General features: G+C 34.4%; 1 protein-coding gene across 1 annotated transcript in view; it reads left to right on the top strand.

Moving 5' to 3' along the window:
• The window catches only part of LOC118195192 (uncharacterized), a 456,481-nt gene that overhangs the window by 278,336 nt on the left and 154,576 nt on the right, over positions 1–23,569 (top strand). Inside the window, exons 5-6 of the mRNA XM_085816481.1 lie at positions 6,879–6,937; positions 17,923–17,984. Coding sequence (XP_085672607.1) covers positions 6,879–6,937; positions 17,923–17,984 — 121 coding nt within the window. The remainder of the gene's footprint in view (positions 1–6,878; positions 6,938–17,922; positions 17,985–23,569) is intronic.

Below are 23,569 nucleotides of genomic sequence, written 5' to 3'. Positions count from 1 at the left end.
AAAAAATCACTCAAAACTTTTCAATATCATAAAAATAGTGAAATGAGCAATAAATAACATAAAAGAATACAAAAAACAAAAAATTCTGAAAAGCAAAGTATAATTAATGATATTTTATCTTATATTTTCAAGAGAAAAAAATTACCATGAAATAAGCTATATCCCTTAATACAAATATTAATTATCCTAATGATAAAATGAACTAACTTCCCATTGAAGAAGAAAATCATGCAAAACTTTTTAATATCTTACAAACAGTGAAATAAGCAAAAAATAACATGAAAGAAACTTAAAAAACAAAAAATTCCGTACAGAATTTTACACTGCACAACAATTTTGTCAAAAAAAATCAATAAAAATGTATTATATATATATAAAAATGACAACGAAATATGCCAATCTCTTAAAAACAGTGACATAAGAAATACGATGAAAAATTGTTGCCAAACACATTTCTAAAAGAATGAAACTATTCAAAATGATGCGATTTCATCAAAAATCTATCAACAACAATAAGAAAAAAAAATTGTTGCCAAAATCACATTTTTAAAGATGTCAAATGTGAGAAGTGTACTGGGAAGCTTCATTTAAATTTTTTTTAAAAAATACAAAATATTATCATTTTTCCAAAATTCTTTTTGTAAAAGCAGTCGCAAGGTTGAAAGTTTAACGTGTCCGAAAATCAAAGAAAAATAAACTGTCCATTTTTAAAAATAAACTTTTTTAGAAAAAATACCGTTGAAAAGGCGTTAAGCTCCCTTTGTTAAATAAATTCATATTGAATCGATTTATTGAAACACGAAATTTATTTTAAGTTCGTAAAATAGCTAAGTGCCTACGTTTCATGACGATGTGAAAATGGAGTGTGTAGAGTAAAATCTCGCTTTCCTATAGCCCATTTATGTCTCAAAATGAGGCGATTTCGTCACAAAACATAAAATAAAAAAATTAAAAAAATTCGAATTCGAATTTCGAAAAAATCGCTTCGAGTGCACTGGCTCTTGTCTAGATGCACCTATGTACCAACCTTCTTAGGCCGCAGGACGAATTCGCTTACCATCTTTCCCTTTCAATACTAGAACATTAAGCAATTGCAATAATATAAAAATAAATTAAATAGAAGATTGATTTGCACTTCAACTTTGAAGTTATATAAGCTATGGTAAAGTTAACTGAACTCTTTTGAAGACTTGACAAGCAGCAATGCTTCAAATTATTTACACATTCCATTCGAAGTTAAGGTGAAAGTTTCGATGCTACCATAGGATTATTTAATATTTCAGTCAACGACAAACTATCCAACTTTTAGCCAGCGCTAAAGGCAGGAGTAACAGAGGAATTTCATCACGGCAGGCTGAGCTTGCCATTCCACAAATCTATGCAGTGTTTTTTACTTTTTATTTAAAACTTCCTTCATCTACATTTCTGAAAGACTGTAGAAAATATTAGACGCACGTGAAACTTTCACTATAAGAAAAAAAAGTGCTAATTTAAATAATTTTAAAAATTGAGAAAATAATTTTTATTGGTATGAAGCATTTAAGAAAATTTCGTTTGCTAATTGAATAAATATTTTTGCATGATTTTGATAACAGTAAACAGGAATACATGTATAGTAGACCAAGAATGTTCCTCAATGGCTGATATGTCTTTTCTTTCTTTTGCTTCGTTTCATACTCCTTTATCAAACTTTTCATGTAGTTTAGCCAATGAACTGATCTGAAAAGAACAAATTTCTTGCAAGTGTGGTAGCCAAACAAAGTGCTAGAAAATACTGTAGTATATCTTTAATCTGTACATCACTTTTGTTCTGTTTTTTATCTTCATCTTAACTTCGTTTCGTTGTTTTTCACGTTTAGTTGTTCCTTTCTATCTCGTTGTCTTATCAGAACGAAGCGATAGCCGGTAAAATGTAGAATTCTAATGCAAAAAAATTTTAAAGATATCGTTGGGAAATATTTACTTAACTTATTTCTGTTTTATGAAAGAAGTATGAAAGAACTGTAGGATAGGTCTATAGTAAGTAAATCTGATATACTCCTCGGCAGCGAAGAAGTTTGGAGCAGATTTCTGAGGAAATCTGATTTGCGTCTTCGGCAAAATATCTTATGCAATAATATGGAAATGCAACAACGATATTTTATTTCCGCTTTCTAGATAAGGCACTGGATTTGCCATTTTCTGTTTCTGTAGCTAAAATCCACCTTTTGACTTTCACACAAGCGGGAAACTTCAGATGCATGTTTATTTTTGGAAATGATATTTTTCCGATTGCTTTGTGTATAATTCTCTAAAATTAGACGAAAAAATCTAATTATTGTATTTTCAACTAATTTTTTTAATCTAATGATATCGTTCGTTTACATAAAAAAAAATGCTTGCGAGATTTTAAATTTTTTTAAATTCAAATCTGTAATAAAGGTTTAATAAGTTTTAATTTATTCTCCACTTGAACGAAAAGATATTGTAATGAACTTCGAATTCTCCAATCATGTAACTGGTTGACGTCAATAGCTGTCATACTTCTAATAAACTGTAAAACCCGTGTTTCGAATTCTGGTTAGAAGCACGTTTTGCAATGTTTCCTGTCCTTGAAAAAACTAATAGTCTTTACAGTGGCATCTGAATTCAACCATCGCTTGCGATGATTCATTCTCATCTGGATTTGGTAGAATGCCTCTTCCCAGCCTCTTTTCTCTCAACACGCCAAGAATGGAAATCATCCTGACGATTTCCTGCGGGAAGATAACTATAGCTCAGTACTTGCATTAGAACTATCAAGAACATTAAGATTCTACCTCAACAGACAGAAGAACACGCAATTGTTTTCCGGCAATCAGTCCCACACTTAAGAGCAAACATGCTACCTTTATACAATATTGTTGCGTTTTTCTTTTCTAACACTAGTTGTTACGTTATTTTCTTCCTTCACGTTCGTACGGGGTTCGTAGATTTGGAGTGAATAACGACGACACTTGATGAAGTATCGAAACACACTTTATTTAGCCAATACTGATCAGGATACCTCCAAAGTCACGTTTTACAGTCGTCGAAGATCTATTATAAAAACGTTGACACGATCAGCGACACAGCCTTCAAATTATCATGCTATCACGGTGGAGACAGCTTCACTGCAAAGCACCAGAGCGCAGCTCCCGACTCTGCTTGGTCGTTCTCGGAAGTCCACGTACTCTCGAGACTCTCCACGCTACAACTCGCGATGCACTCGACGACACGCAACTCACAGCTCCTGACTCTTCGGTTCAGTCGTTCCCGGAGCTCAACACGCTCTCTCGACAATGCACTAACCGCGATACACTACGAGACTCTTTCGGTGCACTCGGCACTCGCGGCCCGGCTGTCAACTCGCTAGATGAGGCACACACACTCGCCCTCTCGACGAGGCACTCACTGACTGACTGCGAACCAGCAGGGTTTATATAGCTTTCGGCTTGTGTTCGAGAACATTCTGGGCTAAACCGGTAAGAATTCGTTCCAGATGGTTCTCCATCCATCCATGTTATATCGCCAATTTTGTCGCCAAATGTAAGCAACTGGGCAATTTCTCACCAAATGTGGCAACCCTGTCCTTCCTTGCTATTTATGGCAACCCTAAACCTGCTTTGCGGGAAAGCTTTCCACCTTTTGCGGGAAAGCTTTCCACCTTTCTCACCGCGTCTGTACATTTCGTAACAATATTTTACTAAGCTGGGGCGTTTGGTACTTACTTTTCCCCATTTGGGGACTGAGTGTTTACGATTAGTGTGGTGCTTTCGGAGATCAGTATGACTACCTCGCTGAGTATAAAATAATTCATCAAATTCCCTTAAAAATACTAAGCCACAATACCATGGAATGTCTATAGGGCAGTCAGTGTCATCGAAGCCCAACAAGCTAAGAGCTTAATTATGCTGCCTGCTCCCTTTATTAAGACATTTTAACTCTGGCACTATGTACCCGTTGCACTTTTGTATACCATAAATTAGTATTCCTATTGAATGGGTTACTTACAGCTACCATGCTGTTATATAAGCTGCTACCAATTTCCGACGAGCTGGCTGCGAAGTAATCTCTTCAGGGCAAAACCTCTTCGATGAACGGAAGTAGAATGAAAATGGATTAGACTGTAAGAAATTGTCCCATTTTCCCTGTGGGCAATTTCGTTGTGTTCAGGGTTTAGCTAGCCCAGTTAGCGAATTGGAAAATGCGTGGTTCGAATCCAAACCAAGGGAGACAAATTTTACGGTATTATTCCGTACGGTACTACTTTGGTAGACGGTTGCACGGATTTTTGGCGATTTACGTTGGCGCAATTGTTGGCGCGATTTTGACAAACGTCAGCCATCTTGAAAAACACTGTTTTTACGTAATATAGTAAAGTATTTGAAACTTTAAAAAAAAAATAAATATCGTTAAAAGTAACGGATTAATTTTTTGTTGAAAATGTCGTTTTTTAAGATGGCAGGCAAGTGTAAATAAATACATTTACTATGAGTATAAAATTTTAAAGTAAGGTTATTATTACTTTCATATAGCAAAGAAGAGAATTAAAACACCGCTATAAAAACATTGTGCCAACGTTTAATTATTAAAATATTACTGAAATTGAATATTGAATTAAAAACCATCATACCAACATTTAAAAGAATTAGAATATTATTAAATTCAAATACTTTAAAATACGTTATATAGAATATAATTAACATTAAAACATATAGACAATTATTATCTCAGCAATTTTTGAAAATAGTGTATTAATTTTTTTAACAAAAATTGAAGTATACTATTATAAAATAAAAATAAAATATGTACTTACATTTTTTTTGAGTCATTTAACCTGTTGTTCATTGATAAGTACCTCCAAAAAAATCGAAATCATAATTTAGATAACATCTTTGAAGGAATTCGAAGATATGAATTAAATTTTAAAACGGCGCGGAAATGCACAAATTGTCAGTAACCAATCAGGGAGCTGATTACAGCTCATTAATGCACAAATATTCTATAACCAATCAGAGAACTTATTACATCACGCCTAGAATTAAAATTATTTAAAAAGTCATACATAATAAAATCATTTTTTAAAAAAAAATGCAAAATGAAATTGTATTTTAATATTTAACAGCCATAAATAATGTTTAAAACATTACATTAAATTTATACAAATTAAAACCAATTACTTTTAAAGTAATGTGACGTCATTGATTACATCATCCACAACATAAAATTTCATAAAATATGATAAACAATAAAATTTTTATTTCAAATAAAAATGCAAAATTAAATTAATTTTTAATATTTAGAAGCCATAAATAATATTTAAAACACGTAATTTATGCACAATAAAACACATTTTTTAAATAAAATGACAACAAAGTATCGGTTACCATAAATAGCTTATTCAGCAATGGGTTTACCATAAGCTGTATTACTCGCCAAAAGAAAATCGCCAAAATCCGTGCAACCGTCTACCAAAGTAGCACCTTCCGTACAGTAACAATACTCTGGGATTATACTCAAGAAATTTCATTTCTGCAATATTTCAAACTTTAGCCAGATTTGGCTTAAAATCACCAGATGTTGCCAAGTCATACAGCCTTAAAATGCAATTTCAGAAGTTCTGCTTCAGCTATTTACATAAATCTAACAGTTATTATCATAGGATCTCACACACTATTACACATTAGACTAAATAATACCATAATATACAGTAATAATAAGTAAATTAGAATATAAACAAATATCGCTAATTTACAACAAAATGAGAAGCAAAACTTTTAATAATTGCATAATAATACAAATAGGTAAAACTACCAATATCCAACAAAACATAAACAAATATTAACATAATTTTAAAATATTATTAAATACATGTTTAGTATATTTATCTGAATACAAATACACATCTATTTTTAATGATATTTTTTACTTAAAGCTTTTATTTTTATCTATCATCCAGAAGGTCGCTGGCACATTTGGCATTTCAATTGGCAAATGATGCATTGATGGCTTCCGTTTAAAGAGTCGATTTCGAATTTTTTACTTATATTTAAGATAAGAAATAACGATTTATTCCAAAAAGCTTCTTTTATGTAATATCCAGTTATAAACACTGATGCGAATTAAATATTCTCGTGCGAATCCGTTGCCAATTGTGGGACAATATTTGCAGAAGATCACACCATGTTTGCGTGGATTAAAGAATTCTATATTGTTTTTTAATTAATAAACATTAGTGATATTCTTAACATAGATTTTGGCGCATAAATGTCACATTCAAGTCAGAAATTCTTTAAATCTGGAATTTTATTTATTTACCTTCAATCATTTAATAACAGTTTATAGCGTATTTTGTATGAATTGCTATGCATCAAAGGGTGAATTATAATTTACAAGAAATCCTGTGTAATTAAATTTAGACACTAACTAGATACACATCTATATTATTTATAGCAATTTTTAACTATTTTGGTAAGTATCTGACTAAGGGTACAATAATTTTATTTCATAGTTTGATTACAGGATTATTTCTTTCTTTTCTAATAAATTATTTTTGCAAATTTGCAGTTTTTACTGAACCTTAGGTTCAGTTACGTAGTATATGATTAGATTGTTGATGCTTGTATAAAATATCTCATGTCAACACCACGTGACTTCCTTGTGCAGCCTATTAAATTATACACATTTTTACTGCACTCAGTTTAAAGTTATTTCCTCGAATTTCATTAGGGTTATAGTTGTCATTCAATAGATTCATTTCTCACTTCGCGGCAAAGCGTTGAATTTGAATCATTGGCATGGCATCGCAGTTTTTTATCATTAGATTTTTAAAATTCACTCTGCATGTAAGCAATTAAAAATTTCTTTTCTTATTTCAGGTACCTGTTTACAATTATCAGCTATTTAATAGGCGTGTTTATTTTTGCTACAATTGTTGGTAAGTTCTATCATTTTTCTTCTAATTTTAATAAAATTTAAGAATATTCTGAATTTTATTTTATAAAATTTTACTTTGATTGTAAAGCAAAATTTAAATTTTTAAATAAAAATCATGTTAAACGTAAATTTAAATCAATGTTTAATCATTAAAAATCGCTATTTTTTCTGCCGGATAGTAAACTATGTATGTTAATTACCGCTTTCAGGTATATTAAGTAAGCCAAAATTAAATTTTAAGGGGGTTTCCTAAACGTATTTCCGAATTATATTGCTGATGTCGTTGTTATTTATCCTCCTGATATGAGTTAGCCATGAATCTTTCCCCGCCACGAATGCCTGTGGGGCAGAATGTGAAGGGTCTCATACCCTTAATTCTCTACAACTACGTTACCAGCTTTCATCTTTTGCCGACTCTCCTGTTTCTGTTTTCAGCTTCTCCAAAACCTTCTTAGCTTGCTAATGCATAGTGTTCTATTCGGCAAGATAATTCCTTATACTTACTTGATCATCATACCATAATTTCAGTATTGTTATCGTCTATGCAATCAGTAGCATTACGCTTAGGAATTGTTCTTGAGCATAAAGATTAGGTATTTTTCGCAGATGCAAAAATTCTCTCTTTTACTTTTAAGATTGTTTAAGTGTGAATTCCAGTAGCCGATATACCTTTATTAAATCCCAAATCTCCATTCCATCATCAAAATCCTTAATTCGAGTTTTTACGTTCCCTTGTTTTTACTTCCTTGTACATATTAAAAAGAAAGTATTGTAATCCCGAAAAGTTTCAGGTAACATATTTCAACCAAAATATCCATTTTGGCCGCTTTCGAAAGCAATTTAACGATGTTTTTGCGTGATATCTCTACGTAAGGACAGAATAAAAGACTCTTTTCCTCCAAAAAATTATAAAACTGCTTTAAAATGAATTCTGAACAGAATTTTTCGGGGCGTCTGTACGAACGTATGTACGTACGTATCTGGCATAACTCAAAAACGATTAGCCTCAGAACGTTGCAATTTTGTATATAGGACTGTTGTAACATGTAGATGTGCACCTCGTATTTTGGTTGCAATCGGCCGCACCAAACGTATATAAATACATTTTTATATATATCCACTCTGTTACTCGGCTTAGTGATCTCAGTTTCTTTACTCTTATATGTTTGTAAATTGAACATTTTTTGCTTTAAAAATGATGGAATTATGTTGTTCTTATCTTCCGGTTAAGGTTTTTATGCCTTTAGTAAATCTGCATGCAATATTTTTAGAATTATCAACAATTTTAAAGTTGTTTAAGTGCCGCTAAGCCTAATAATGTTTTTGATGGCGGCCATTGCTTGTTTACATTTGAAACAGCAGACGAGTGGATTTGTTGCCAATCTAGAGAAACTTAAATTCGTAACAACAAAGATAACGCCTTCATTTATTATTGCCAATTAAATCATATTTAATCCTTTCTGGAATTTTTTCGAGGAAATAAGTGTTTAAAATTTACTTCGCAATTTTTAGTAGAGATATTTTGACTTTTTATGTATTTTTGCCTTGTCGCGAAGTTAGAACTGAATTAATTGAATGAGAAGTACTAAATCGTCTGTGAAAAACTGTTTCTTTTTTGTTTTGTTTGATTAATTTCTTTTATACATCGTTCTAGCTTTATTATAGTATTTGAATAGAATATGTGGCAATGATTACATAATTCTTTAATTGATATAAATTTTGTGCATTTTAAGTTATAATATGAACGAAATATAATACTGTTAAGTGAATCTTGCGCCAGAGTGTCTCTATGGTAAACAAATAGAGAGAATTTTGAAGAATGCATTTATTCTATTCTGTTTTTTGCGCTTTCGGCGAAGTATATTTAATTCAATCCAATAAGTTTAAATGAAATGCAAGAAAAAATGCGTATAATTTAATATTCCGAACAAGGAAGTCATGTGGTGTACACATCAGATTTTTTAATTACATGGTGGCAGAAATGTTAATAGAATTCTGGCCATCTTATTTGCCAGGTTTCATTATGCTAAGATATATGCATCGGTTTCAAATGACTCACATTGCTTCGTCGGAAATATATTTGTTTGCATAATAAGAATAAATTCTTGTCCTGCATGTATTGTTAGTATTTCTTATTTTGCCAGAATAATATTTGCATACTGAAAAGAGTAACACCCCAGTAGCTTCCTATAATATTTAAAAAATATAAAAATTCTGAAAGCTTCAGATTTTAACGGTCTCCCGAAAGGGTTTGTTAAGGTATTTTATGCTCTCGTTGAACTCGCAATCTACCACTCTGCTGTTACACTCACTCCTAATAACAACTTTTCCCCTTTTTTTTTTCGTCTTTTTAGCTTTATTATTAAGCATTTACGCCATATACATCACGCACTTACGCCATATTCAATTCAACAGAAATATCACAAAAATTTTAACAGCAGCATAGCAGTATACATTTAGAATTTCCACTGCAGCGTTATGTGTCACCATACATTTTTCTGTTTGTTTCAGTCTTTTCTCAGTTCATCATATCAATGTTCTGTTTTCTTACTCAAATGGCTTTAAAAAACTTTTTTCTTGGTCCATCATTATTAACATTTTGTGTGTTTACGGTATTTGCTACATATCACGTTCTCGCAGATTATGCCACATAAAATTCGGTTCGACAGCAAAATCACATAATATTTAAAAACAGCATATGTTTAGAATTTCCGATAGACAGTCTCGCGCGCTGGGGATAAAATTGTTTTATTCCGTACAGTGTTGCCACTGCTCGCTTTGGAATCGTTGAGTTTGTAATACAAAATTCGTTAATATTTTACAAAAATATGAAATAGATAATAAAACAAATTCAAAAATAAAAATTCGAGCTTCCAGGTGCCCATATTCGCGTGGAGGACTACGGTATTCAGACTTCGATTGCTCTTCTTTTTTTACAGTGCAAGATGCATGCGTTACATTCGTGCAGGTTTTCCGTTACGTAATTTTTTAAATATAATATAGGACGGTAATAATTTGTGGCAACAGTTTGAAAAGTAATATTACGCATTTAAATGTTTCAGTGCCTTTTGGGGTGAAAAGAGTTATCCTTTAGTATGAGTGCATAAACCAATAAAAATATCCCATAGATTTTTGGAGGTAATAATTTGTGGCAACAGTTTGAAAAGTAATATTACGCATTTAAGTGTTTCAGTGCCTTTTGGGGTGAAAAGAGTTATCCTTTAGTATGAGTGCATAAACCAATAAAAATATCCCATAGATTTTTGGAGTTACCGAGATAAGGTGCTATAAATAACAATGAAATAAAATCAGCATTCAAGTATAGTACGCGAAACATTCTTAATGAAAAAGAGGAAAATGGAATCGTATAACTCTATGCGCGCAATTTTCGGTAGTCACATAAAAAAATTTGCAGCAGAAGTTTCACCCACTTAAACCCGTTTGGTATCAAAGTATTGCGTTAACCAATTTATGAAAGAGGCTGGAACATTGCCAAATCACGTGACACCCCGAGAGGCATGTTAACGGGAACTGGTATCAAAACATCTTCGCTTAGAGTTTCTGAAACGTTGACTGGAAAAGAACAAGAAATACCGAAGCAAAGAAAAAGGAGAAAAAAGAAGCAAAGAAAATGTGAAGAAGGATCCCGAGGGAATGATGTTTCCGAAAAAGGCTCGAAAATGTTATTTTATATCAAGCCAAATTAAATTCCCCCTCTTCATAGGGTTTTCTAAAAGTTCAATTTCTTTTGTGTCGAATCCCATATGTATTTCAACATTACTGCTTTTAAAAGCGCTTAAAAAAAAAGAGACTGCTTTTAAATTTTTATTGCTCTACGATTTTTACACACTTATATTTAACAAACTTACGACTCTTTGAGAAATGTTTTATTCGATCTTTAGCATCTTTTCTCTTAGTAGGATTCCCTTTTCGACATTTGGAATTTCACTGTTTGAAATATATTCTCGTTGTTTCAAGCCTAATTACTTTATAAAAAATAATTCAGTTGCCATTAATTCTGACACATTCTCATATTTCTTATGAGTATTTGAATACATATACAGAGCCGTATCCTGAGTTCATACAGAGATAACATAAACAGCGTGCTGAACCCCAAATTTAAAAAAAGAAAACTATTTATGACTAGATGTTAGAATTATTACATATCATGTAAAATAATGAAATGCACACAATTAAACAATAAATAAAAAGAATGAAAAAGATCTGAAAGCTTTCAGATTTTACATTACACCCAAAGGGGCATTTTTTGACGTTTCGTATGCTACCTTTATTTACTAAAATACCACGTTCTTCGCACTTAAACCGTTAATTTCAGTTCAACAGCAATATCACAGAATAATTTAAAAAGAGCATATCTTTACAATTTCCGATACACAATCTCGTGCGTTGGAGATAAAAAAGTTAAGTTAAAGTTTTATAAAATATGAAATAGATAATGAAACAAATTCAAAATTTATCTTCCAGATGCCCATATAACGAGTGGAGGACTATGTTATTCAAAATTTGATGTCTCTAGGTACCGCTTGTTTTCCAAAATGCGAGAAACATATCTACATACATTCATGCAGATTCTTCATTATTTAATTTCTTTAAATTTAATGCAGAATCTAGCTCCTATTATTAGAATCAAGCTTTTTCGTTTCTTTCTTGAATATATTACAGTTTCACTCTACCGATAACTGATTTCACATTTTGTTTATAAACAAATTTTATTCCTGTATACAGATACATTTCTTTATGTCTCGTATTTGTACTTTTATATTTTGAATTATTACAAATTTTGAATTTAACTATTTGAATTTATTTTTCATCGTTGCTTATTTGAATTATTTTCAATTATTACCTTTTTATTACCTATTTTGAATTTCGAGTTTGTTTTATTACGTATTTCATATTTTGTAAAACTTTAATGAATTTTTTATTGCAAATTCAGCGATTTTAAAGTAAGCAGCGGTAACAGTTACTGCACTTGCCCACTAAATTTTTTCATTACGCTTCATTTTATGTAACATATATAGTACATTATAGCGTTTACTTTATTTTGTTAATAGTTATTTTTACTCTGGAACAAGCCTTTCCTATAGATTCTCATTTCCCACTTACGTTTCCCAGCCAGAATGAATTTTTCAGGATTTCGATTCATGTAACTGAGGTAGAAACGAGTATTTAAGCTGAAGTCTAGTTCACTTTAGTAGAAAAGAGAGTATGACAACGTGTTCTGGGTTTCGGCTACATTGTTGCTAGTCTAAGTGTTATACGACCGTTAAGTGCCTGCTAGTTTACGCCGGTGACCATTAAATAAGGGCCAACTCTGTTAGTTAACTCTGTGCAACTTCGGCTTGTTTATTTTAGTCAGTATTAGTTAGTTTTGTATTTTCTATCTTCAGATAAAACCCAATTAGTGGCTTACTGTGAGCTCCAGAAGGGACCATTTGTTGATTAATTTTGACTTAGAATAAAGGGTAAATTTAACCCTTCTTTGAACTTGTTACGTACAAGAACTCAACGAATAGTCACTACAGAGTTCTTTTAGTATTCTAGCTCACAAGGAAATCTAATTTAGCTAAGATATTACAGCATCATCATGCGGGATTTTGAAAGAAAACCTAAATTAAGACTAGACATCTTTAAAATAAGCCAGTTTTAAATAAACAACTTTAAACTTTGAAACAGAAAACTCGCCTTTTCGTAATAGTATTGCTCAAAACATAATAATAAAATAGCTCTAAAGGTACTTTTCCCTTTTGCCGGCGCAAGCGATAAAGTCGCCAATAATGGTACAACTGATGCCAAACGGGGTATCCTCGCTGGCAACCTTTTACGCCTCATTTTCAAAACAAGTCGCAGCCATTTCTTACCAGATTCATTGGTTCTTTCAATACTGGCATACAATTACATATAATTTTTACCAGATAGTACAATTTTATGCCCTAAGGCCATTCGCGGTCATTAATTCAATTAGAAAGCAATCACACCGCTCACCCGAAGGCGAAAATACAGAAAAGGCAAAGTCAAGGGTTAAATTCATCCATTCTAATGAGAATGCACTAGCGAAATAAAGCACTGTGGTTTTACATAATTTCTGAGTAAGCTATTCGCACGAACTGAAAGAATTCTTGCATTTAAACTTGTATTCCAAATTAATATTTAACTTGAAATTAATGTAGATAATTACTGAGAGAATTGGATTTTTGTGGCGTAGTTTACGTGAGATGAAATCACTTGGGGTCAGGTAATATGAATCGGACGAATCCGCTTGTTGAACCATGAAAGCATAATAAATTCTTAATGTCTTTTTACAACTTTATTGTCTTTATTTATTGGCTTTTACAAAATTTTAAATGATATTAAAATGTTTATGCCTTCAAAATAAAAAATTCTTAGAAATAACATTTGCTAACATTTTTTATGTGTATACTGTATGTTGTCGCCAATAAAGTCTGCTTGGCGAGATTTGCGCCTGCAAAACGGAAAAGTACCGCGCTTAAATTCAATGCTAAACAAGAAACACTCATTTCTTCCTTCTTGAATGTTATGTCGCTGATAATAATTATTGGTTAAGTCAAGCAACAAGAATCAACGCAACATTTGTAAATTTTGCAGGACTACTTTCAATGATTTTACTATAGAACCATCTATACTATAGAACAATCTATACTATAGAACAATATAAACTATAGAACCATTTTACTATAGAACAATCATAATTATAATGAGCTTCCTGTTCACAAGAGGCACTGAACTATGCAGCATAACCTAGAATAATATAGCAAAGTTATTACTTAAAACATAGTATGCAAGCAGACCTGGAGATGCCCTCCATAGCGTGTACGTGCGAAAGGCACCAACTGTAAAAACACCAATGTTTATTTAAGGGAAAAGAAAGGCACTGCCCGCGGTCTGGTAAAATACAAAGCATTGCAAGCAACGCCTGGCAGGATCCCCTGTAAGTCCTGTGGGGTATAATTTATCTGGATATCTATTGGGGCTGGACAATACCCACATTGCCAATGGTTAAACAACGGGTGTCCACCACATTTCTCCATATCCATATAGAGAACCCATGGAGGTAGGAAGTAAGATGGAGTCGCCCTAAACAAGTTTCTCCGTACCCTGCTCTGAAGCACCGGCGATCCCTACGTGGTGACCAAAACATTGGGTCATTTACCATTGAGTTCTATGGGATTTGACGCGTTCGGGTGTAAATATTTTGTAATTACGTAGCAAATATACATATAAATGTATATATTTTCTTTTTCTACAACACTTCAGAGTCCTAAGTATGTGAAAACAACATATTTTTAAACAGCATTCCATTCTGAACGGAATTAAATGCTATACTTTTCACAGGACAGTTTTCTCAGAATGGTTTAATTTGAATGAAATATTTTCACAAGTTTTCGTTAATTACATTAGAAAAAAAAATTAAGGTAATTCGATTTTATTCGGTTAAGGTATAAAAATTAAGATCAAAGTTTATTGTATTACTAATATTAAAATTATGCATTATTTCTTTTCTATTTATAGAGCTTCTTCCTAAAATACTTTCTTAAATATGACATGATCTTTTGGCTTCTTTTAAATCGAAAAATGTAAGTCAATTTATAATTAATGCTCTCTTCGGTTCATTTTAAATTAGAGAATTATTAGGTATTAAATAGTATTTGACTTTCTCTGAACATTTCTGAAAGGGAATAAAATAATTTTTTTTTTAAGTATTATTTAAAACTTGTAACTGAGTTATTATACGAGGGCCATCCAGGAAGTAGATTACGTTTCCGTCTGTGTCCGCTAGGGGCGGGGCTAGCGCGGCCATCTTGGGGTCAGAGCGTTGCGCAGCTCAGTCTGCATCTAGCCGTGCTAGTGAGCGGTTCGTGCTGTGCTCCGTTCAGATACTGTGACGGTTTGAAATGTCTGCGTTAATTGAAAATCCCGCGAGCTGCGAGGTGCGCTCAGTAATAAGGTTTCTGACTGCAAAAAACTGTAAACCGATAGAAATCTATCGGCAGCTTCGTGAAGTGTATGGGGACAACATTATCACTGAAGGTGGAGTGCGTCAGTGGGTCATAAGATTTCAAAATGGCCGAACCAATGTTCACGACGAAGATCGAAGTGGGAGACCCAGCATAGTGACCGCCGAACTTCTCGAAAAAGTCGATGCTAAAGTCCGTGAAAATCGAAATTTCACAATAACGGAACTTTCTTTGAGTTTTCCACAAATTTCGCGAAGTTTGTTGCACGAAATCATCAGCGAAAAGCTTGGTTACCACAAGTTTTGTGCAAGATGGATTCCAAAAATCTTGACAGAGGACCACAAAAATCAGCGAATGGCTGCAGCGTTGAACTTTTTGGACGCTTACCATAAGGATGGTGACTCTTTACTCGATCGCATCGTTACTGGTGACGAAACATGGGTGAAACATGTGAACTGTGAAACGAAATTGCAATCAATGCAGTGGGGGCACACAAGTTCTCCCCAAAAACCCAAGAAATGCATGCAAACAATGTCGGCAAGGAAGATGATGGCGACTGTTTTTTGGGACAGAAAAGGTGTAATTTTGGTGGACTTCCTGGAAAGAGGCACTACAATAAACTCTCAAAGGTATTGCCAAACTCTCCAAAAACTCAGAAGAGCAATTCAAAACAAGCGCAGAGGAATGTTGAGCTCTAAGATCTTGTTGTTTCACGACAACGCCCGGCCCCACACGGCAAATGTCACTCGTAAAGTTCTTGAATCTTTTAAGTGGGAGTTGTTTCCTCATCCGCCGTACAGTCCCGACCTGGCACCGAGCGACTTCCACCTATTCCCAGCAATGAAGAAGTGGCTGGCTATGCAGCGTTTTGATGACGACGCACAGCTGCAAGAAGAGGTAACGAAGTGGTTGAAGGCGCAGGCGGCCGAATTTTTCGACGAAGAAATTTCCAAGCTCGTACATCGCTACGATAAATGCCTTAATTTGTATGGTGACTATGTAGAAAAGTAGTATTTGAGTGTGGCTTTCATCTGTATATAATAAAATTTGTTTCCTATACTTTGTTTATTTTTTTATTCCAAAACGTAATCTACTTTCTGGATAGCCCTCGTAAAATGTAAAGGGAATAATTCTTTTAATTATACTTATCAGATTTTTTTACCCTTCATTTCAACAATACATATTCCAAAACTCTTTATTACGTTCTTAAGTGCGCATCTCATAGCATTTACTTTACAATACCTTTCAACAGATTGCTTTCCAATACGAACAATTCTTGCTTAAATAGTTTTATAACGTAACAGGATTTCAATTTATGTTTACAATTCAATATTAAGGTTATTATATATTTAGATAACATTTATAATCATTATAAATTAGATACATTTAATCATTAGATTTCTTCACAGCACTTTCACAGTTGTTTATAAGTGAATAAATTCTTCATTTCAAATACGTTTATAAATAATTTAATGAATATTTAAGTATTTTGTCAAAGGCAGATACATGCATTTTGCAAGCACATGCATAAATACCCATACATATTTCCTATTTATCATTTCCGGCATGTGCAAATCTTTAATTTCTGTGCATTCACTATATTTTTCGTGTAAAGTAATTTACACTAATTTAGCATACACCCGAAAGTTTTACATAAAAAATATATATGAATATAATTTGAATGAAAATTATAAGTATTATTTTTAATACCCACTCAAAGGTCAGTTTTTCTTCAAAATTCGCCCACGACGGCATCTCTCTCTTTAGGCAGATAGCCCTTGCATGTGTTACTCTATTTAATAAAAACTTAATCTGACCTATGTGCCTAATTACAAATATTTTAACATACATAATTTTATATTTACATTTAGCCATCAAGTTTCAAACTTTTCAAATCTTCTAGAAAATAAATTTTGGCAGATCTCTTTTAGCAATTTTCTTAAAATCTGTACTTTTGTAGTGCAACAGCTTAGAATTTTATAAAACAAATTCATAATCAAAATCGCTGTTGTTAGTTATCGAAAAATAACCAAGATGTGATTTTTGCGTAAATGTCAGTAAACTATACAAATTCTATTATCCATCACACTATGAATGTTTCTTTCATGCGAAAGTGTCCCTTTTTCGATTTCTATGGAACTGTCGTGTGTCGAAATACTATCAGAATCTTGTCAAGCGAGCTTCTGAATGTAAACAAAGAACACCCCGTCTGGTGACCCAAGCTTCAAAGCAGTGCTTCACTTCTAGCGCGGAATGGCCCCTCCTCCCTTTCCTACCTCCATGAGAGAACCATCTTCCTTAACTGCCTAAGAGCAAATTTCCTACCTAAGTGCCTACGTGCAAGTCGACCTATGTGCAAGTCAACCTCATGCTGCCTACGTGCAAGTCATTTGCACCTAGGCAGCTGAGGGAGATGGTTCTGTAGTTAAATTATCGAAACCAGTCCTGCAAAATTTACAAATTCTGATTACTCTATTTCTTGTTGTTTGACTTCTCCAATAAGATAATAATTACTCTTCACGTTTTCATTTTTAAACAAATATTTGTTTTAGAAGTCACAGTAAGTCACATTTCCACCATGAGTTGCACTAGAGAGATGACAGAAAAAGGCGACCCTTATGCTATGTCTGGTAAAAAAAAAAAAATTATTCTGTAACCTGTGATAAACGATCTCAGTAAATAGCATTTCATCGAAATATGAAATATCTTTGTAATTACATATCATGTTTTTATTCTGTATCCATGATTCTAATCCAAGATCATAATATCCACGATTTTAAATTGATTTCAGAGTTTAAGAATAATTTAATATGAAAATTTAGCCATTTTGCCTTTACGAAGATCTCAGATTAATCTGATGCTGTCAAATCGCAAACTGATTCCCACCTGTTACATGCAAGCCAGTCAATTAATGCATATATTATGTTAAACATTAAACATTTTTTCGATACCAGAAGATTTATATGTTATTTAACCCCACGTATATTTGCAGGTCAAGTGGGTAATGTGATAACCAATCGCAATGCAAGCCGTTTAGAATTCGAACGACTTTTGGTAAGTATTTTTCCCCACTTTATTTGAGAACCGAGATAGCATGCAACCTACTTTTAATTTTTACGTAAATTTTAAATTTCCCTTGTATCTGAACGTATTACCTTGTAATATTTCTAACTACTTTGTCTACGCTGAACTTCGTAGAAACCTAGTTGAAATACGTAGCGACTTATTGTTGAGTCTAAGTGTGTAAATGAAAAATACATAGACTCATCCTTTATTAGCTCAAACTAAAAACATAGATGGCTCCTTTTTGGGGCTTACAGGAAGCCTCCACAGGGGCTTTAACTCAAGATAAGGAAATAAGAAGCTAATCTAATGCTAAATTAAACTGAACTTAGTCGAAGCTGTACAAAATCATCTAACGTACTTGGCCCTTAATTAAATTTAATGGCGAATATCATCAGGCCCGTTCAAAACGGCCGAGCGTAGTTAGTTTAAACAACGAAGCAGCTTAACGTCAAACACGCGCTATTAAGGACTCCTAAGCTGCTCTGCTGAAGTAAGCGAACCTTCCTTTAAATACTTTTTCTATCCCATTTACATGCAACGTGATACTTAAAACTTATTCTGGTAGGGAATAGTAGATGGAAAACGAGACTAAACAGTAAAGCATGCTTAAAAATTAATATATCTGTTAGAAACTTAAAATAACCTTTACAACCTCCTTATTAGTCTTATCAAAAGTTTCAATTTTAAGCAGAATAAATGGTGCTTCAATCCATTTCTTTTAACAGAGCTTGGAATGAAATCTATGATCGCTTGTTACACTATTTCAAAACAATGATTAAATTTTCTAACCTTATTATTAAAAATGTATCATTTTTTTGCATATTGAGTTCATATATACCTGATATTATTAAGATCTCCTATGTAGTTAGAACTTAAAATACTCGAAACAAATTTTTTGTATTTCTTTTAGTTTACAATTTTAATTGCAGTTAGAAAGTAGTGAAGAAAACATCTTTGGGGGGGGGGGCAAATTTAAATGTTTGTGTTAGTTTTAAATCCTTTTCTTTCATCTATGTTTTCTCCAACTACTTAATAATTCATAGTACAACTAAACTAATTTGTCTTTCTTAAAAAATAGGCTTACATTTGCACTGGAAACATAAAATTCCGTTGCACATTTATTAATCATAATACAATCAATTCGCGACTTAACCCTTTGCGGCACAGTGTGTCCGGTCTGGACACACCTCAAGATTTCCTTCTGTACCTTCTGTACGCACAGGAAAATTGAATGAAAAAGGATTTGTAGGTTACTCTGAAGCTTCTTTATTTATAGTAGATAGCAGCTCAACACAAACCAGTCCTTATATTTTAGCCATGTTTAGTTTCTTAAGACGCTCATTTTTCAAAGGTATCTTCCAGATTTTTTTAGGGTATGAAAGGAATTGTTTGAAAAGAAATTTCTATGTTATTTTTTGGCTGTATGCTGATCTCCTTATTCTATATTAGTTTTAAATTTTTACCTTGAAATTTTGCTTAAAATCGAACGGCGAATCCTAGGTGTGCCCAGACCGGACTCACAGATAATCTAGGACAACTGAGAGTCTGTATTCTTTGTTTCTCCGCATCTCATCGGTCAGTTCATTGACAACAATGCTCGTTTCAGCACTCTTTTTGAAGCTCCAATCAATCAGTGTGCCCACTTTTGGCACACCCACAGAATTAAACGATAAGTGCTATTTTCAGAAAATTTTACTTTTGTACTCCTCTAGGCCTACTTAGACTGCCTACCATTTTTTTTATCAAAACTCCAAATTTAAAAGGTAGCATGCCGGAAAGGGTTATAGGTGTCTTATTAACCTATCTAAAGAAACGCTAGGTTTATTTATTGTTAAAATACGAAAAAATTAATTTTCAAATTACCAGGAACAAATTGTACCTAAGAAAACTACAAGAAGGAAAAATGTGAGGGATAATAATATTGAAAGTAGATAGCGCCATTATTGGGAATTATTGGGAATTGGAAATTGCTCAAATAAACATATACCAAAATCCAACCCGAAAGCTGGCTAATTAGATTTATGTTCATACTGTTAGAGGCACTCTTTTTTTAACCTTTTTGTATAAATTAAAGGAACTATTATAGTCTCAAAAAATGTCGGGTATCAGATTTCAGTGGAAATATAAATGATTCCATCTGGACGATTTTTACGTGACGTCTGTACTTACGCACAGAATAAATGAATTTTTTTTCGAATTGGATTGTAAAATGGGCTTAAAATTTATTCACAAGGGATTTTTTTCCGCGACGTCTGTACGTATTTACACTGAAGTGACAAAAGTCATGGGATACCTCCTAATATTTTGTCCTCCTTTTGCCCGGGGAAGTGCAGCAACTCGACGTGGCATGGACTCAACAAGTCGTTGGAAGTCCCCTGCAGAAATAATTGAGCCATGCCGCCTCTATAGACGTCCATAATTGTGAAAGTGTTGACGGTGCAGGGTTTTGGGCACGAACTGACCTCTCAACGATGTCCCATAAATGTTCGATGGGATTCCTTTCGGGCGATCTAGGTGGCCAGATCATTCGCTGGAATTGTCCAGAATGTTCTTCTAACCAATCGCGAACAATTGTGGCCCGGTGACATGGCGCATAGTCATCCATAAAAATCCCATCGTTGTTTGAGTACGTGAAGTCCATGAATGGCTGTAAGTGATCTCCAAGTAGCTGAAGGTATCCATTTCCAGTCAATGATCGGTTCAGTTGCACCAGAGGACCGAGTCCATGCCATGTAAAAACTGCCCAGACCATTATGGAACCACCACCAGCTTGAACAGTGCCTTGTTGACAACTTGGGTCCATGGCTTCGTGGGGTCTGCGCCACACTCGAACCCTACCATCAGCTCTTACCAACTGAAATCGTGGCTCATCTGACCAATCCACGGTTTTCCATTCGTTTAGGGACCGACCGATATGCTTACGAGCCCACGAGAGTCGCTGCAGGAGATGTCGTGCTGTCAGTAAAAGCACTCGAGTTGGTCTTCTGCTGGCATAGCCCATGGAAGACAAATTTCGCCGCACTGTCCTATCGGACACGTCCCTCGTACGTCCCACATTGATTTCTGCGGTTATTTGACGCAGTGTTGCTTGCCTGTGAACACTAACAACTTTACGCAGATGTCGCTGGTCTCGGTCGTTAAGTGCAGGTGGTCGGCCACTGCGCTGTCCATGGTGGGATGTTATGCCTGAAATTAGATACTCTCGGCACACTCTTGACGCTTTGGATCTCGGAATGTTAAATTCCCTAACCATATCCGAAATGAAATGACCCATGCATCTAGCTCCAACTACCATTCCGCGTTCAAAGTCTGTTAATTCTCGTCGTGCGGCCGTAATCACGCCAAAGCCTCTTCACAGGAATAACTTGAACACAAATGAAAGCCCTGCCAAAGCACTTCGCATTTATACACTTTCTACGCGATACTACTGCCATCTGTATATTTGCATATTGCTATCCCATGACTTTTGTCACTTCAGTGTATGTACTTCGCATAACTCCTGAACGATTAGCTGTAGAACGTTGAAATTTTGTACATGGGATTACAATCAATTCGCGACTTATGGGATTACCGGGCTTAAAATTCCTCACCTGGCCTTTATTTTTTCCATAACTTCGTAATTATATACTTCCAATTACAGAAACTTTTTAAATGACAAAAGGCTCATGTTAGGCTAATTTGAAAGTTAAATAAAAATTTAATTTTGGGTATGCGATCTCCCCGTTTCTGTACTTATATTTTGTAAAATTTTGTACTCGTTACGAAAAAAAATTTAAAATGTTTGACTTCCGTACAACAAAAATTGACTGGGATATTTAATTTCAAAATTTGCAATTTTAGATGTTATTTTCGAATTTTCTTGAGGTAATGGTTAATTAAGTTAGAATAATTGGAAGAAATAAGTTTAAATAAAATGCAGCGAAAAATGTATGTAATTTAAGATGCCGTACAAGTGGTATCCACATCATATTTTTTGTAGTAATGTTACACACGTTTCACTTTCTAGTTAAGCAAGACAGACACAAATGATGCGATGTAAGATCAAATCACCGATCTTAGGGGCGGGGACTGGCAGAGAGATATAAAAAGAAAACTCTGACAGAAATCAAATATTCTTAGTGTTGTTTACTGCGTATTTGTCTGAACAATAAACGTAAAAAAAATGTGCAATGGCCTCATCTGTATTTGAACTCCGAACCTCTTGATTGTTCAATTGCGGTGGTTCTGATTACAGCACAAAGGCAAGCAGTAAAGTGGAAGGAAAACCCTTACAACTTTTCTACTCAAGTTCGAACTCAGTGACAATGTTCACGTTCCTCTAGTAAATATTGCTCTTTACCCGGGGGTTGGATGTCCGGAACCGGCTGGAAACCATTGTAGGCGGCGTGAACCGTGCGCGGGAGATCGTCGTAGGCAGTGGCGAAAGGTAGGAGACCCGGCGTTTGATCGATGGGGAATCTGTGGGAATGGCTTCAGGCTTGCCTGCTTGCGTCTCCCACAGCTCAGCGTCAGCCTCCTCGTGGCCTCGCTGGAAACTATACGGTGCCTTGGTCCAGGCCTTGGCTCCTATAGGCTAATGACGCTGAGCAACCAATCCCAGGGGATCGACTTGTGGGAATTTCCGGAACAGACCATTTATGGGAGGAGACCCGGGGTTCTTCCAGACCACTGGCTGGACTTGCCAGTGGACGTGTCCTGACAGCTTCGATTTGTTGGATATATAATCAGACTTCAGAGGACTAGAACCATAGGTCCATCCTATGGCAGGCGCGGGCTTGGCAGGGACCGTACTGGTACTGTCGTCTCCGTTGCCTTTGCTGTGAGGACGCTCTCATGTAGATATTAAGCGCTGTGTCGGGGGAAGCGGCTCCCCGCGCAGCCCTCAGTGTGATAGATTATGGCGATGAACATGAGAAGTCCCTGCGGGCTGTTCGGTGGGTTGGCGCCCCGCCGGCACAGTCAACTGAGGAAAGCCTCTGTATCATGTAAAGTCGTAATGCCAGGTAATGTTGCCCGAATCAGAGTAAATAACACATAGTTTTTTTTCAATTCTAATCACCTTTTTTCCCTGTTATAAGCTTTTATTGTTTTGAATTCTGATTTAATTTACGTCACCAAATGAACTTACGCTTCAGATTAAACCAATTAAAATTGTATGTAAATTGTTAACAGTATTCTTCTGTTTTTTAACTGTCCTCAGATTAACCATGATCTTGAATTAGCAAGTAAATCGGGAGTTTGGTAATATCCTAACAAATTCGGAGCTCGTTTTATTAAAGTTAATGAAATTATGATAACTAAATGCGTTTTCCTTTTGTACCATAATAGACTTTGTACAATCTATTAGGTTTTTCGAAGTAGAAAACACAAAAAATGAGCAATGTCCTCACTTGTATTCAAACACCAGATTTTCCGATTCTCAGCCAAACGTGCTAGTAATAATCTCCCAAGAGCGCGCAATGAAGGCGAAAATTCCTTGTATTGTTACCCTACTGCCCTCAACGGTAGGTTGGGAAAGGAAGAGATCCAGTCACCAAACCCAAGTAGTGACAATTCATCATCTACCACAAGGG

The sequence above is a fragment of the Stegodyphus dumicola genome, chromosome 5 (assembly GCF_044657685.1).
Source record: "Stegodyphus dumicola isolate Sdum_Otavi_A_Nest chromosome 5, ASM4465768v1".
NCBI lineage: Eukaryota > Metazoa > Arthropoda > Arachnida > Araneae > Eresidae > Stegodyphus > Stegodyphus dumicola.
Note: the sequence above shows the minus strand (reverse complement) of the source record. Positions and strands in the feature narration are given on the sequence as shown.